Here is a 17,356-nt window from a genome sequence, read left to right on the forward strand (position 1 = left end):
CGAGAGAATTGACACACCAGGGCCTCCAGCCACTGTAATTGAAGTCCAGCCGTGTGCTCCATCTTGCACACATGTGTGGCCTTGTGCGGTTGTGTCACCTTGTGCGTTTGGGTTATGTGGGATCTGAGGAGTCGAACATGGTTCCTTAGACTTTGCAAGCAAGCGCCTTAACCACTAAGCCATCTCTCTAGCCCGATTCTCAGCTTTTCACTTAAGGGCCCCAAGTAAATACGTCACTCAAGGTCGGGGCCGATCTCCTCACTTAACTTAGCCTCCTGCAGACCTGTAGGCATTTTTTCCCAGCAGTTTCAAAACTACTCAGGCAAGCCAGTTCTATCACTTTACAGATAAACGGAGGCCCAGGGAATTTAGAAAGAGTCACCTAGGTAATTGCCATCCAAACCAGCACTCCCTTTGCAGTCATGACCTCACAGCCACTGTCACTCCTGGCACAACATTGAGCTCATCAGCATTCCATCATAGCTGCTGGAGGAAGGCATGAAGCTCCCATTCCTCCCTGAGGTGTTATTGGCAGTTAGTGGTTGCTGTGGGAGTGAGAAACATTTTCTTCGGTGGTGTGGCCAATGGGAAATTGCATGGCATATTGTTTACAATTATGGAAGTTGTCAAAAAAAATTAAAAAAAAGAAAAGAAAAAAATGTCAGTGAAAGAACTAGCACTTCAACCAAAGTCCTGGGCATCCGGGGCCTGGGCTGCATCTCTGACACCTCATCTGTTAGGAATCAAAGGACTTGTATGACAGTTATAAAACTCAATCTCTTCCAAGCCATCTTGAAGAATGAGCTTGCACTTGTGGTGGGATCTATTAACACACTGTTGTCACCTCCCTCTGCCCTGTCTACTCCCTACCTCCAGTTCCCTAGAGCACCGCCACAGGAGGAGAATCCTGCTTTATAGAAACTGTCCTTGAGAGCCAGCGGGATGAGTGTGGCTTGAAGCTGCCGGCTTCATCGTTTACCTTAGGAGTTCTCAGTTCTTCTCAGCTTATTTAATGTAATGCCTCATCCCTGTGTGATATCCACAGGGTATTTGACATGCAAGGTTGTTTTTTTTTTTAACCCTGAGATGCAGGGATTTTGATTTCAACAGCACCTTAGGGGGCATAAGTGATATAACTTTCTTGGGCCTAGTTGGAGAATTCTTGGGGAGATTAGATGATGTCAGTCAGTTGTCATGCTGGCATCTCTGAGGGCGGCCCATCTTCACACCCCATCGTTCCCACCTACCTCTCTCTTCTGGCTTCCTTCCCAGCAACTTGTATGGAGCTGGTTAGGATACAGATTCTCCGCTCTCTCCTCTTGTTCTGCTTTGTCCACTGCCCAGGGCCCATCTGTGATTCTTTTTATAAAGTTTAATGCGAATCATGTAGAAAATGAGTCGGCTGGCAAAAACAAGGATGTTGGGAAGCTTCCAGGTTTCAGAACTGTCTGACTTCCCTGGAGTTGTGCCCTGGCGGGCTCCTGTCACTGTGATATCCCTCTGGTTTTCTGTTTTTGTTTGTTTATTTTATTTTATTTTTTGGCAGGGTCTCACTCTAGTCCAGGCTGACCTGGAGCTAACTCTGTAGCCCAGGTTGGCCTCAAACACACAGTGATCCTCCTACCTCAGCCTCCTGAATGCCAGGATTAAAGGTGTGTACCTTCATGCCCTTCTGACATTCTTTCAAGTGTGGTTCTGATGGTTCACTGATGTGACCCAGAAGTAACTCTAAGTGACTCCAGACTTCATTTCATGAGACTCTAATTTGGGGGGCAATTTCTTAGAGATATTGTATCATGTTAAAAGTGTTGGTGAGCTGGGCATGGTGGCAGATGCCTTTAATCCCAGCACTCAGGAGGCAGAGATAGGAGGATAGCCATGAGTTTGAGGCCACCCTGAGACTCCATAGTGAATTGCAGGTCAGCCTGAGCTAAAGTGAGACCCTACCTCAAAAAACAAAAAACAGGGCTGGAGAGATGGCTTAGCGGTTAAGCGCTTGCCTGTGAAGCCTAAGGACCCCGGTTCGAGGCTCGATTCCCCAGGACCCACGTTAGCCAGATGCACAAGGGGGCGCACGCGTCTGGAGTTCGTTTGCAGAGGCTGGAAGCCCTGGCGCGCCCATTCTCTCTCTCTCCCTCTATCTGTCTTTCTCTCTCTGTCACTCTCAAATAAATAAATAAATAAATAAATAAATAAATAAATAAATAAACAAATAAATAAAAAAGAAAAAAAACAGGATTGATAGTCTGTTCCTCTTGCAGACACCCACTGTGTTAACAGTGTAACAAAGCTTTTGAGGCCCCTATCGCTCAAGTCTTGCGGGATTTGGTTTAACTTAAACCCTGTTTGAACACTGTCTTCTTCGGGTCCTTTTTTGGGTGTTAAAACAAAAATACCTGAGGCTGGGCACTTTAAAAGAGGTTTATTTAGTTCATACTTTTGAAGATTGTGGTGGGATCTATTACCATGGCCATGTGTCTGGCCTCTAGTGAGCGCCCTCTTGCATATATTACAACATGGTGGGAGGCATCATGGTGGAAGAGGGTGCCAGAAGTAGAAATCACATGGGAAGACCATAAGCCGGAAAGCAAGGCAGGGCCAGTCGTGCTCTCTTTATGACCATTCCTTTGGAGAAGAACCATTCCACAAGCCCAGAATTCGTCCCTCCAAAGAACAGTCCCTCCAGTGACCTAACTGCCTCCTGCTAGGTCCCGCCTCTTCAAGGCTTCATCCCTTCAACACCGCCACATGAGACCAGGCTTCCAGCACAAGAGCTTTAGGGGGCGTAATCCGTACATATCGAAACCACAGCAAGCATCAAAGTCTCGTGTTTTGTAGCTGATCTAAGAACTGCTAGCTTGGAGGCTATGTGGACATCTTCATGAGCTGGTTTGGAAGCTTCTGCGTTCTTTATTTGAGTTACTCTTGGCCGTCGGATGGAGATCATGGGTCCTTGTGTTTCCTGGCTTCACTTAGGAAAAGCCACACTAGGTTATTGAGTGAGGCCTTTCAGGAGATTTTCCATCTGTTCCAAGGCACTGTCGGAGGGCTGATGGAAATGAATCAAGGGGCCATGTATGCTCTTGATGTTGCCTTCTTGGGGCCAAAGGAAGGCGTTATCTCATGCAGAAGCTCTCTCAGAGAAAGGATGGCACTGAGTTTCTGTGTTTATCAAGGCAGCTGTCAAGTACTCCAACTTCTGCTGCCAATATGCCCACACATGCCCAGGCGTACACTAGTGAAATGCCCTCTCCTCTCTGGAATGGACACTTCCGTTAGTTTAGTGAACTTTGGTTTTGGATTATTTTAGGTTACTCTAATTGTTTTTAATGAACTAATCTCAGTTCTTAGGTTGGTTAGTTGGTTGTCTTTTTTTAGTTTTCATTTTTCTCTACTGTGGAAAATTCCATTTGTCATTTTGCAGATGAGCCATGGGGTGTGTTTGCTGGCATGGAGTTCTAGAAAGAACTGTTGTAAAGATGAACTGGGAGAAGGCTTGGTGGATTATGTGCTTGCTGCACAAGCATGCGGACCTAAGTTTGGATCCTCAACACCCATGTAAAAGCCAGGCATGGCAGCACATGCCTGTAATCCAGTACTGGGGAGTTGGAGACAAGAGCTGGCTAGCTTATCTAGCCAAATCAGTGAGCTCTGGGTTCAATGAGAGAGACTTTGTCTCAAGAACTAAGGTGGGGCTGGAGAGATAGCTTAGCAGTTAAGACGCTTGCTTGAGAAGCCTAAAGACCCATGTTTGATTCCCCAGTACCCTCATAAGCCAGATGCACAAGGTGGAGCATGCGTCTGGAGTTCCTTTGCAGAGGCTGGAGGCCCTGGCATGCCCAGTCTCTCTCTAGAACTAAGGTAGAGAGTGATTAAGGAAGACATTTGACTTGCATGAGCACAAAAGCACACATGATTACAAGCATGCACACCACACACACACACACACATGCATACACACATGTGATGCCAGTTATGCAAATGTTCTAGGGTGCTGTAACAAAGTACCAAAAATTGAGTGGCTAGAATAGCTGGCATACATTGCCTCTCAGGTTAGAGTTTGGAAGTGCAAGCAAGTTCAAGGTGTTAGCAGCTTTGGCTTCTTCTAAGCTGAGGGGAAGATTGAACTCCAAGCTTCTCCCTCAGCTTCAGTGCTTCGCTGGCAAAATCTGGCTTCTAGAAACCTCTTCATGATCTCTACCTGCATTATCACATGGCCTTCTTCTTATATGTGTCCCCTTCCTACAGGGATGCCAATCATACTGGGTTAGGGGCCCATCCTGCTCCATTATGACTTTGTCTAAACTTAGTCATATCTGCAACCACCCTGAAGAGGTCACATTTCTAAGTAAGGTCGCATTCTTACTTGTAATATACGGGATACTGAGATGCTGGGGATGAGAACTTCAACAAATGAAGTTTGGGGAGACAGAGGTCAATCCATGGCACTCATGGTATATACAGGCCTGCACTTCTGTCTGTCACAGTTAGGGATTCCTGCTCATCAGCTTTAGAGAGGATGGGGGATGGCTTGGCTCCAGTGACAATTCCCTGCATTCATGGTTCCTGCTGTGGTGTCTAGTGAGGATTGTCCAGAAAAGGGTTTCAGCTACTTGAAATATTTTAGTTTTTCTAATTTTTATTTTATGAGAGAGAGATCAGGAGAGAGAGGGAGAAAGAGAGAGAATTGGCACACCAGGGCCTCCAGCCACTGCAATCAAATTCCAGACACGTACCCCACCTTGTGCACATGTGTGACCTTGTGCACCGGTATCACCTTGTGTGTCTGGCCTATTTGGGATCTGGAGAATCAAACATGGGTCCTTAGGCTTCACAGGCAAGTACCTTAACCGCTAAGCCATCTATCCAGCCCAATTTTTTTTTCTTTATGTTATGACAGAGAATGAGCGAGAAAGAAAAAAATACTTTATTAATATTTTTTCAAGCAGAGAGGGACAGACACAGAGAGAGAGAAATCACAGGCACACCAAAGCTCCTAGCCAGTGCAAATGAACTCCAGATGCATAGGCCGCCTTGTTCATATTTGTGCAAGTGGGTACTGGGAAATGGAACCTCATTTCTTGGGCTTCATAGGCAAGCGCCTTAACCACTGGGTCATCTCTCTAGCCCTGAAAAATAAAATTGTTTTGATGGACTCGACAGCTATTGTTAATCACTCAATTAATCCTAATTAATGACCACAACCATTACAGACAAATACATTAAATCACTTGCCCTTTGGACTGTCACCTTGGTGAGGGACAGACAGAGAATTAGTCTTAACTGGTAACTTGTAAAACATGTAATCACCAAGAGAATGATGCATCCTCTGGCTTGGTGGCGAGTCTGACAAGGTTTTTTCTCTTTGGGGTAGGTCCTCAATCAGCACAGAAACTCAGAAGACAGAGGCAAGTCCTTCCGCGATGTCCTACAGACGAGAGCTGGAGAAATACCGTGACCTGGATGAAGATGAAATCCTGGGGGCCCTCACGGAGGAGGAGCTCAGGACACTGGAAAGTGAGCTGGATGAGCTGGACCCCGATGTGAGTAGCACAAAAACGGAATGCTTGTCACAGGCACGGGGCTGACTACATGTGGGAAGGGCAGGTGAGGGCTTCCCAAAGTTTCTTCTGCCTTTTCCCTTATATGACAGTGAAACTGTGATGATGTTGCTCAGGCAGGGCTATTTTGAAGTGTTGTGTTACTCATTTATGGTTCTGTAGAAAAGCACAACCAATATGACACACACACACACACACACACAGACACACACACACAATCTCCTTTGAGAAATTTACAGTAAGCAGTTGGCTCATGTGGTTGTGGAGGCTGACAAGACCTGAGATGAGCAGCTGGCATGCTGGAGTCCAGGAGAGCCCATGATGCCACCGTGCTCTAAGTGATGGTGGGCTGAACACCTCGGAAGAGCCCAAGATGCATTTGGTGCACACACATGCAGAGGCTAATGAAGAATGTCAGGTGTCCTCTATCACATTTCCTCTTTATTTCCTTGAGATGGGGTCTCCAACTGAACCCGGAGCTCAGTAGTTTTTTGGTCAGATTGACTCAGCAGTGAGATCCAGAGATTCTCTCATCTCTCCCCCTCTGCCCTCAGCACTGGGGTTACAGGTAGGCATGTGTGGCCACACCTGGCCTTTTATGAGAGTGTTGGGGATTGAACTCAGACCCTCATAGCAAATGCTCTTATTTGCTGAGCCATCTCCCTAGTCCTCCTGCCCCAACCCATGTTTTGAGTCCAAAGGCAGGCTAACCTTGAACTCAGAGACTTGCCTGTCTCTGCCTCCCAGTGCTGGGATTAAGGTTTGAACCACCATGTCTAATTCTTCCATGCTATTTTTTTTTTTTTTGGTTTATTCTTATTTACTTATTTGAGAGCGACAGACAGAGAAAGAGGCAGAGAGAGAGAGAGAGAGAGAGAGAGAGAGCACACCAGGGCCTCCAGCCACTGCAGACGAATTCTGTGTGCGCCCCCTTTTGCATCTGGCTAACATGGGTCCTGGGGAATTGAGCCTCGAACCGGGGTCCTTAGGCTTCACAGGCAAGCGCTTAACCACTAAGCCATCTCTCTAGTCCCTTCCATGCTATTTTTAAAAATTATTTTTTTAATGTATTTATTTACTTATTTGAGAGAGGGGGAAGATAGAGAAAGAGAATGCACATGTCAGGGCCTCTAGCCACTGCAAACAAACCCCAGATGCATGTGTCACCTTCTGTGTGAGTACTGAGGAATCAAACCTGGGTTCTTATGCTTCACAGGCAAGCACCTTAACTGCTAAGCTATCTCTCCAGCCCCTTCCATGCTTTTTATTTTTAATTAAAGCCAGTTGATGCTGAACTCTGATTTAACAGTAACCCCTAAGGAAAATAGTACTTCAAGCCATTTTACCAGCCCACAAATCATGGCTGCCAAGGTACAGGGAGTCTAGTTCAACAGGAAAAATGGAAAACCAGAGTTTAGATGCCCCATATCCAGACTCTGTGACACACCATGTGACCTTGGGCTGGCTACTGTCTGTCCTTTCCTCGGCCTCATTGTCCCATCCGTGACATGATGGAGTTGGTTGGCCTCTTTGGGCTAAGCTTCCAGACACTCATAACTTGATCTGATCTCCAAACTTGAGGAATTGGCTTCTTTCCAGATAACCCAGAATTCTTCTTGAGGCTGGTCCCAGGCCCCATGGAATGACAGTGTCCTGTTATCAGTATGTCCTTACCTTGATGGTTACAACTGCTCCCCGCCCAGCCAGTAGGAGATGGCTCCTTGGTGGATGTGCTCAAGTTGGAAGACGGCCTTCATGGAGAGAGCCTTGGGCTTCCCTTTCAACTGCCTCCTCCATCAGCCTGTGTTTCAGTTATGGAGGCAAGGAAGCACCCGGCTTCTACCTCTCTACTGTGCATGCTCTGTTCTAACCCTACCCTGGGCCACCATTGCATAGAACTTACAGCGAAGAGCTGTGGGGAATGAGAACACAGGGGCACGGGCCTGCCTCTAGTTGACTCAGTGCTAGGCACCAGCAGTGCTCTCTGGGTGGATCCTACCTACACTTAGTTCAGATCACTTCCTAGGAGCAGTCAGGGAGCTCAGAGGGAATTACTTCTTCCTGTTGAGATCCTCCACAGAGCAGGTGATGTTGGAACTGGGCTTTCCTTAGGTTTTCAAAGTCAAAATAAAAACAAAGAATTCCAGGTCCATGTATGGGAGTTGCCTGTGGGGGGGTGCGGGTAGTCTCAATGTGACTTCTGCAGAAGGTTAGATGTGATTATAAAGGAACGGCGGGGGGAGGAGGAGTTGGAGAAATGGCTTAGCAGTTAAGGTGTTTGCCTGCAAAGGCAAAGGACCTCCATTTGATTCCCCAGGACCCATGTAAGGCAGATGCACAAGGGGGCGCATGCATCTGGAGTTCCTTTGCAGTGAATGGAGGCCCTGGCACACCCATTCTCTCTCTACCTCTTTCTCTCTCTGTGTCTCAAATAAGTAAATAAAAAATAAAGTTTTGGTTTTTTTAAAGGAATGGGTGCTGCATAATGAAGTGGGGGTGGCAAGGTTAAAAGTTTGGACTTTGGGGCTGAAGAGATGGCTCAGCAGTCAAGGCACTTGCCTGCAAAACCTAAAGACCCGGCCTTGATTCCCTAATACTCATGTAAAGTCAGATACATGAAGTGGCATATGCATCTGGAGCTTGTTTGTAGTAGCTAGAGACCCCAGTACACCCACTCTGTCTCTCCTTCTCTCTTTCTCTATCTCCTTGCAAATAAATAAATCAACATATCTTTTTTAAAAGTTTGGGCTTTTAGCAGTGACCTGGGGAGCCCATGAAGGGCAGTGACTCAGTGGGACTTGGTCACTGAGGAGCTACGGACAGAGGGAAGTGCCTGCAGTGAGTTGGGGGAAGGGGTTCATGTAGGAACGCTGTGCCCTGGGAACTGATGGCAAGCAGGTGCTTTTCCTGAAGGTAAGGAAGGGCACTGCCCCTTTCATAGCTCTACCCACCATGCTGTAGAATCGAAGCGGTTGTCAGGGAGAAGTGTGCCCACCAGCCCCGCCCCCACTCCCCCACAGGCCTGCTGTTGCTGGCCTCTTGCTCCTTTGGAATTACCCTGCGCTCCTGGATAGGGATGAGGTCAGACAAGGCTGTGGCTGCAAATAGTGCAGGTGATGACAAGGGTCAGAGCCCAGGGGCAACTCTGGGAGTGATGAGGTGGCAGACGGAGGAGCTTGTCAGAATGGAGATTATAGACCCTAAAGTCTGTGCTGAGGTCCAGTCTAGATGCTCAGCTTCACTCCTAAAGTGGCAAAGTGTTCCCACCGGGCCCCTTCCCCAAAATATCAGGCTATGCAGCCACCGGTGTCCAGGGGCTCTGAACCTCTCACTTATCCAGCTCTGCCTGGCAGGCGGTTAACAGGCAGAGGCCATTCCAGGCACAGAGAGAAGGACAGGGCTCAGAAGGATCAGAATGCTGCCTGGCTTGCCTAGTCACACCACAGAGAGCCAGGAGTCAGATTGCAAACAGGCTAGGGAGAAGCAATTGGGTATGCAGCTCCTAGGGCAGGTACAAGCCACCTGAGACCTGCGGTTCTCAACTACTTTGGTTCCAAAAGTGACATTCTCAAAGACCCCTTTCTGTCCCTCAGTTTAAGGAAAACAAAAAAGAAACCAGAGAGGAAGGCGATAATGGGGGCCCATGGGGCGGTGGGGGGAGGGTTCATGGCTTAGCCCACAATTGGCCCCTTCACAGAGATGGGTTCCCTTACCCGACTTATAAGACAGTGTGTGAGTTTTGAAAGGCCAGTGTGGCGCCCTCCATCCTGAGAACTGAACATTCCAGCTCCAGTTTCACTGGGCCTGGGCCCAGCTCTGTAATCACAGCTCTGGGAGAGGCCAAAGGTATGCAGACCAGGAGAAAGGGAGCCACCAGGCAGGTGTCCAGTGTCCCCATTTACAGATCAGGATCCCAGCCCAGAGAGAGAGGAAGAAACCACCTTAGAACATGTGTAGGCAGAACCAGAGCAGAGCCCAGGTCCCCTGGTGCCTAGGCACTGCCCCTTGGTATAATCCACACACCTGTGTTTATTTTTGTGTCACATGTGCTGGTGTGGCACTGATTATGTGTAGGCACTGTTCTGAGCGCTTTGGAGATATGACTCAACTTCCCTGTGATCCTATGAGGGAAGGTACTCTTGTCATCTCCAGTTTACAGTGAAGAGGTCAAGAGGCACAGTGACTTGTCTAATGGCCCGTACAGGCAGTGGCAGAGCCGCCACAGCCTTAGCTTCATGGGAGTTTTGGAGAAGATAGTATGGGTGGGCTGCAGATGCACCCTGGTTTTGTGGCTCTAGAAAGGGTTGTGTATAGGGACGGGGAGATGGCTTAGCACTTAAGGCACTTACCTGTGAAGCGTAAGGACCCAGGTTCAACACCCCAGAACCCGTGTAAGCCAGATGAACACAGAGGCGCATGTGTCTGGAGTTTGTTTGCAGTGGCGAGAGGCCCTGGCATACCCATTCTCTCTCTCTCTCTCTGTCTCTCTCTCTCTCTCTCTCACACACACACATACACACACACATATACACACACACAAGTAAAAAAGTATTTTTAAAAAGAAAGTGCTGTGTATATAAAGCATCCCCTTGCTTCCTGGAAAGAGTCTGAGACCCAGAAGTTCGTGTCCAGTTCTGTCTTTTCTCTGGACTCAGGTGTGTGCCTTTTCCTTTTTGAATCTCTGTTTCTCTCTCTCTAAAAATAGAACAGTTGGCCTAGATGACCTGGGATGCCTGCTCTGGCTCTACCCATGTGTGCTTTTCTGGGCTGCTTCTGGCTCGCCTACTACCTGTAGGCAGTAAACACTTCAGAGGGTGACATGTTTTTTGGTTATGCAATTGTTAAGCCCCAGAGTCATGTGACAGAGTGGAGTACGAAAACTTGGAAAGTTACTCTGTTTGCAGCAGAGGATTCCAAACTTGTGCACATTAAAAAATAAAATTGTCCTCGAAGCTCTCTATCTCTCTCTCTCTCTGGAAAAACTCGAGCTTATCATGAGATTGTTGCACTCAGACTCCCGCGGGAAAGGAATGCCTCATGTGCTAAAAGTGTCCGCTGTTGACTGGCTCCCCAGAGGATCTGCCCTTTCTCTCTCTCTCTGCAGTTAAGTGGGTACGCTCTGAAGCTCAGCCAACTCCTCTGCTCAGATCACATTTGTGCTGTGCAGTGGGGAAAATAGGTTTGAGAGTGGAAAGTCTTACTGCAGTGTGTGCTGGCGGTGGTGGGCTTATGCAATCCACAGATATTTAACAGATTTTGGATGAGGTTTTGAATAGACTGTCTCATCTGGTCCTCCGTGAGGACTCAAGTCTTTAGCCCTGTATCAGTTACGTTCTCATTGCTGGGACAAAATACCCAACCAAAAGCAGCTGAAGGAAGTTAAGCACGCACGCACACACACACACACACATGAGAGAGTGGTTTCAAGGGGAAATCTATCATAGTGGGGAAAGGATGGCAGGAGCAGACAGCTGATGTCACATCTTCATGTCAGCAGGAGGGAAGCAGTGAGAGTAAGTCCAGAAAGTAGAGCTGAACTATTAAACCTCAAGGCCCATCCCCAGTGACACACTTCCTCCAGCAAGGCTCCATCTCCCAAAGTCTCCACAACCTTCCTGAACAGTGTCATCAACTGGGGAGTAAGTATTCAAGTACATTAGTCTATGTGGGACACTTTACACACAAACCACATTTTCCATCTTAAAGATGAAGAAGCTGAGGTTTAGAGAGAGAGGAATGAACCTGCCCAGGATACAACATAGGTGGCTGCTTAGATCCCAGTTGAGATAATGGTGGCCTGTCACCTGTGTGATAGTCACCAACACTGTGGTGTGCAGAAGGGAACCCAGAGAGAAAACTGAGAATGGCCAGAAAATTCAGTTTTGTCCAATTTGATTTCTTTTGAAATTCTTTTTTTAACTTATTTTTACTTATTTTAGAGAGAGTATGGTGTACCAGGACCTCCTGCCACTGCAGATTAACTTCAGATCAAATGCCATGCTGTGCATCTGACTTTAGAGTGGGTACTGGGAATTGAACCCTGGGCCTACAGGCTTTGCAAGAAAGCACCTTTTTTTTAAAAAAGTATTTATTTATTTATTTATTTGAGAGAGACACAGAGAAAGAGAGGAAGAGGCAGAGAAAAAGAGAGAATGGGCATGCCAGGGCTTCTAGCAACTGCAAACGAACTCCAGACAAATGCGCCCCCTTGTGCATGTGGCTTTCGTGGGTCCTGGGGAATTGAACCAGGGTCCTTAGACTTTGCAGGCAAACACCTTAACTGCTAAGCCATTTTCCCAGCCCACAAGCAAGCCTCTTTAACCACTGAGCCATCTCCCCAACCCTGAAATTATTTTCATCATAAATATTAATCTTATTTTTATTTATTTATTTTTTTTAATTTTTATTTATTTATTTGAGAGCGACAGACACAGAGAGAAAGACAGATAGAGGGAGAGAGAGAGAATGGGCACGCCAGGGCTTCCAGCCTTTGCAAACGAACTCCAGACGCGTGCGCCCCCTTGTGCATCTGGCTAACGTGGGACCTGGGGAACCAAGCCTCGAACCGGAGTCCTTAGGCTTCACAGGCAAGCGCTTAACTGCTAAGCCATCTCTCCAGCACTTAATCTTATTTTTAAAAAGCAACTAAGATTCTACCAACACAAAGAATGTAACTCTATGCAGCACTTGTTAATGAGGCTTTGAGGAAAAGATGGATTTGTTTTCAAAAGTTCTTCTACTAAAATTATCAACATATTTTCAGCAGAGAAGATGGAGGAATAATACAACCTTAGAAAGTAATTGAAACCTAAAAGTTGATTTTAAAGTCAGCTGTTGGGGTCTGGAGAAATGGCTCAGTGGCTAAAGGTACTTGCTTGTAAAGCCTAACAATCTGATACCCACGTAAAGCCAGATGCACAAGTGGTGCATGCCCCTGGACTTTGTTTGCAGTAGCAGGAGGCCCTGGTGCACCCATACCCACTCTTTCCTCTTTCTCTGTGTCTCTCTCTTTCTCAAATAAATAAATAAAATATTTTTTAAGTAAAGTCACCTGTTGGGAATCTGCAACATAACACAACCACAGAAATGGGAAACAACAAGCTCTCTGATATAATACCAACGATTATTCACCACAATGCTCTCACGTGCTAGGCACTATGCCACATCTCATAAAGTCTCCTCAAAGAACCTGTGATTGATCATCATGGGCTGGGGCCCATGCTAATCTATAGCCTAGGACAGGCAGAGAATCCCACAGCTGTTAAATGATAGACTCAGTCCTGGTAGATCCTGCCTTTGCCAGTTCATATGCCAGTGGTTTTGACAACAAAGGACCGTGAATTGCAGGAAGAAATGATGGAGGAGCAAACCTAGAGCTTCTCAGAGCTGCAAGGACATGGAGGAGTCATCAACCCTGCTTCCCCTCCACATACCCCCATATGCACACAAGATAGGGGGTGACCCTGACTATGGAGTTTGTCCTGGGCACGTGCCCTTCACTTGGTGCTTTCTGCCTTTCACTAAACCATAGAGTTGTACCAACCCTATGAGTATTATTATAACCATTGTACTGATGAAATACATAGTCATGATGGCAAGACCCCAAAACTGAGAGAGGGGAAAGGGCTCAACATGTCAGAGGCAGAGCAAAAACCCGGGGCTTCCTGTCACACCTTGGGATTCTGGTCAGACTGCACAAAACGGTATAACCTTCCCTTCGGGTCTTGCAAGGTACCACGCCTGGTCCTCCTGGGAGCAGCCAAGTTTGATCCATGGGCTGTGGTCCTTCCTTGTAACACAAACCGGCAGAATTGCAAGCCCAGGATAGAAGTAAACAGTTGAAATGGAAAGAAATAAATCTCTCCTCTAAAAATAGACTCTCATCCTTAGAAACATTGCTGGCCAGTGTGCACAGGGCTGGGGATGGGCCTGGTGGGCGAGGCCCAGAGTCAGGCCAGGCTGCAGTACGTCTCTGTGCGACCCTTGTCTCCTGCTTCCACATGCCTCTCCTCACTCTTCTCACCATGCTGGCTTCCCAGCATCCTCTCCTTGCTGCCTCCCTCTGTGCCCCCAGTACAGTGCCGGTCCCCAGCAGAGACACGGAGCACCTTACCTTCAATTTTGACATTGTTGGTAACATGCAGGAGAATGCAGACTATACCTATATTCCCACAATTCAAATGGAACAAATGTTAACACTTTGTCTTATTTAACTCAGATCATTCTGCAAAAGAAGTCACTCCAGATTAAGCCTGACTTCTCACCCAGCCTATCCCCTCTCTCTTTTCTGAGCCCCTTCTGCCCTCCAGGCCACAAGCTGAGGACCCGCAGCTACAGGTAGAGAATGTCAATGAAGGAGGGAAGGGTCTGTGGCCATCTTAGGTCATCTTAAACATTTCTAGTCTCCCTCCCCATAGTGCACACCTTTAATGCCAGCGTTAGGGAGGCTGAGGTAGGAGGATTGCCATGAATTTAAGTCCACCTTGGGCCAAAGAGTGAGTTCCAGGTCAGCCTGAGCTAGAGTGAGACCCTGCTTCAAAAAAATTTTTTTTTTTCTTATTTGCCACTTAAACTTTCATGAAGGAAAGCAATAGCATCACCAATGGTGCAGAGCGACTAACTGACCTTGGCCTCTGCATCAGGCAGACACAGGACGGAGTGGTGAGGACTGAGGTCAGTGAGGGTTTGTCTAAAGGACACTTGCTTTTCTGGTCTACCAGTTGGTGCCAGTGTGAGCATGCAGGTTCAGTAATACCAGCCCACCTAACTTTCTGAGAGATGCTGGGTGTCTGGCATGTTGTGTGCAGGTTTAAAAACATTGGCAGTTCATTCAGACTCTCTAGACCCAACAGCCAAAGCCAAGTTCTACATTTCATTGAACCATAGGCCTTCAGCTTGCAACTCTGATCCTGCTTCATATGACAGGGTTTCTCTTTTGGGGGTTGTGTGTGTGTGGCCATGGCACACATGTGGAGTAAAGGTTGGAATACAACTTCAGGTGTTGATCCTCACTTTCTCCCTGTTCTCTCTTTGTTCGCTGCTTCATTCCCTGGGCTAACCGGCCTGTGCGCTTCTGGGCGATTGTGTCTCTGTCTCCCATCTTACTGCAGGAGTTCTGCAACTACAGATGCCTGTGCTACTGTGTCTGCCTTTATGTTGGGGTTAGGGACATGATCCAGGCGCTCACACGCATGTGGCCAGTGCTTTACCCATGGAGCCTTCTCCCCATCCTATACATATTTTTTTTAAGGGGATGGCTCAGGGGATTAAGCACTTGCCATGAAAGCATGAGTATTTGAGTTTGGATCCTCAGACCCCACCCACATAAAGCCTGATGCTGCAGTCTCAGCATGCCGACGGGCAAGAAGGGACGTGAAGACAGGAGAATCTGCTGGAAGCTTGTGGGCCAGCTAACCTGGAGAAAGGAGAGGTGAACCCCTTATGAGAAGACCCTGTCTCAAATGACGTGGAAAGCCAGGGCTGACACACCTGGGCATTATCCTCTGACCTCCACATGCACGTTTTGGCATTTACACTCCCACACTCACACCAATGAACATGACACACAGATATCATACTCATATACACGCACCAAAAATTATATACAAATGCTTGCACATGTGTGCATACATGCATATGTATATAAATATGATTATATCAGAAGCACCTAGATAACTGCCTGGCAATTTTATATATAGAGAGATAGAAAGATAGATAGATAGAGAGATAGAGAGATAGAGATCTAGATATACAGATATATATATGGTTCAGTAAGTCACTAAAATCTAAGTTTTCAGAGCAAATCTCATTGTATCACCACCAATAGTTTGATAGGAGCAAACCCCATATTCTGACTCATGCAAGGAGACCTGGCTACAGGGTCCCACCTGGTTTCCAGGACCTAGCCCTAGGGAAAAACAGGAGGGATGGCATGGTTGCTTGGGCTGTCAGTCCAGTGTGTGGCCTCATCAGTCCTCACCCATCTTCCCAGCACCCAGCATAGAGGCTGCCCCACCTGCTCCATCAAGTGAGGTTCAGTCACAGGACTCCAGGACTCTTGATGCCCAGACTAAGGAGGCACAGTGCATTCTTTTGTTTTTAGACCTCGCTGGTTTATTTGGAGAAAGTAATACAATCGTTTATTTTTGTTACCGTGAAGAATCGGCTAAAAGCCATGCTGTGCTTGGTTAGCCACCAGTCTAAGGACAGGACCCCAAGCACGCTTGCTATAAAACGTGGTATCTGGATATGAATTCAGGCCTCTAGCTGCTCAATTACCGACTTGTGTGACTTTGGCAAGTGACTTCAGTTTTCTAAGTCTCAGTTTCCCCAAAGGAAACCACCGGCCCAAGGGATCTCTTAAGAGTTTGCAACAGAGTTTCCAGAAATCTATGAGCTTGTTTGTACAACATGTGCTCATTACTCACATATATGCGTATGTTATAAGCCAACAGTGGTCTTGCCAACATGGCTTCTCACCCAGCCTTCACCATCTATAGCAATGATAACTCAAGGGTACCTGTTTGCAGAGTCTGAGACCCCTAACGATATAGTTAATTTCCATTTGGATGACTAGCTGCCAGGATGGAGGTGTAAAAGTCAAACTAAGATGATAACCTGTCTGTCTGCACATCTGAGTTTTGTGTATGTGTGTATGCATTCACGTGTGTGTGTGTGTGTGTGTGTGTGTGTGTGTGTGTGTGTGTGTGTTTGAGGAGCAATAACCCCAGGTATTGTTCCTCAGGCAATGTCTAACTTTAAAATTTTTTTTAATATTTTTATTTATTTATTTGCAAGGAAAGAGAGAGAGAGAGAGTTGGGAGGGGGAGAGAACAGGCACCCCAGGGCCTTTAGCCACTGCAAATGAACTCCAGATGCATGTACCACTTTGTGCATCTGGCTTTATGTGGGCGCTGGGGAATCAAACCTGGGTCATTAGGCTTTGTAGGCAACTGCCTAAACTGCTGAGCCATCTCTCCAGCTCCATGTCCACATTTTTTTTTTTTTTTTAATGAGACAAGGCCACTCTCTAGCCTAGAACTCACCAAGTAAGCTAAAATTGATTTCCAGTGAGCCCAAGGCCTTGCTTATCTCTTCCTCCTCAGTCCTGGGATTATAAACCCACACCACCATGCCTGGCATTTTATTTATGTCAGTTCTGGGGCTCAAGCTCAGGTTCTCATGCTTGCAAGGCAAGCACTTTACCAACCGAGCTGTCTCCCAACCCCCGAGAGTTTTATTGTACTACTTAACAGGAAGTCATCATTTAAAGGCAAAAAAACAAAGAAATATCCAGGGATGTAACTTAGTTGGTAGAGTGCTGGCCTGGCATGAATGCACTGGGCTCTATTCCCAACACCACACAAACTGGGCATGGTAGCACACACCTGTAATCCCAGCATTCAGGAGGTAAAGGCAAGAAGATCAAAAATTCAAGGTTGTGGGCTGGAGAGGTGGCTTAATGGTTAAGGCACTTGCCTATGAAGTCTAAGGACCCAGGTTCAATTCTCCAGGTCCCACATAAGCCAGATGCACATGGTGACGCATGCATCTGGAGTTCGTTTGCAGTGGCTGGAGGCCCTAGCGCATGCATTATCACTCTCTCCCTCTCTTTCTGACTGTAATTAAAAAAATCTTTTTTAAAAAATAGCTCAAGGTTGTTATCAGTTACACAGAAAGTTTGAGGCCAGTCTAGACTACATGAAATGCTGTCTGTAAAAAAAACCACTTGCCGGGCATAGTGGTGCACGCCTTTAATGCCAGCACTTGTGAAGGGAGGCAGAGGTAGGAAGATC

General features: G+C 47.0%; 1 protein-coding gene across 2 annotated transcripts in view; it reads left to right on the top strand.

Moving 5' to 3' along the window:
* The window catches only part of Tmod1 (tropomodulin 1), a 103,668-nt gene that overhangs the window by 18,683 nt on the left and 67,629 nt on the right, over positions 1 to 17,356 (top strand). Inside the window, exon 2 of one of the 2 annotated variants that reach the window (XM_004658304.2) lies at positions 5,375 to 5,543. In XM_004658304.2, coding sequence (XP_004658361.2) covers positions 5,424 to 5,543 — 120 coding nt within the window. In that variant the 5' untranslated portion in view covers positions 5,375 to 5,423. Of the gene's footprint in view, positions 1 to 5,374; positions 5,544 to 17,356 lie in introns of those variants that run through there. The other variant, XM_045152174.1, reaches the window with a different exon arrangement.

The sequence above is a fragment of the Jaculus jaculus genome, chromosome 1 (genome assembly GCF_020740685.1).
Source record: "Jaculus jaculus isolate mJacJac1 chromosome 1, mJacJac1.mat.Y.cur, whole genome shotgun sequence".
In the NCBI taxonomy this organism is placed as follows: domain Eukaryota; kingdom Metazoa; phylum Chordata; class Mammalia; order Rodentia; family Dipodidae; genus Jaculus; species Jaculus jaculus.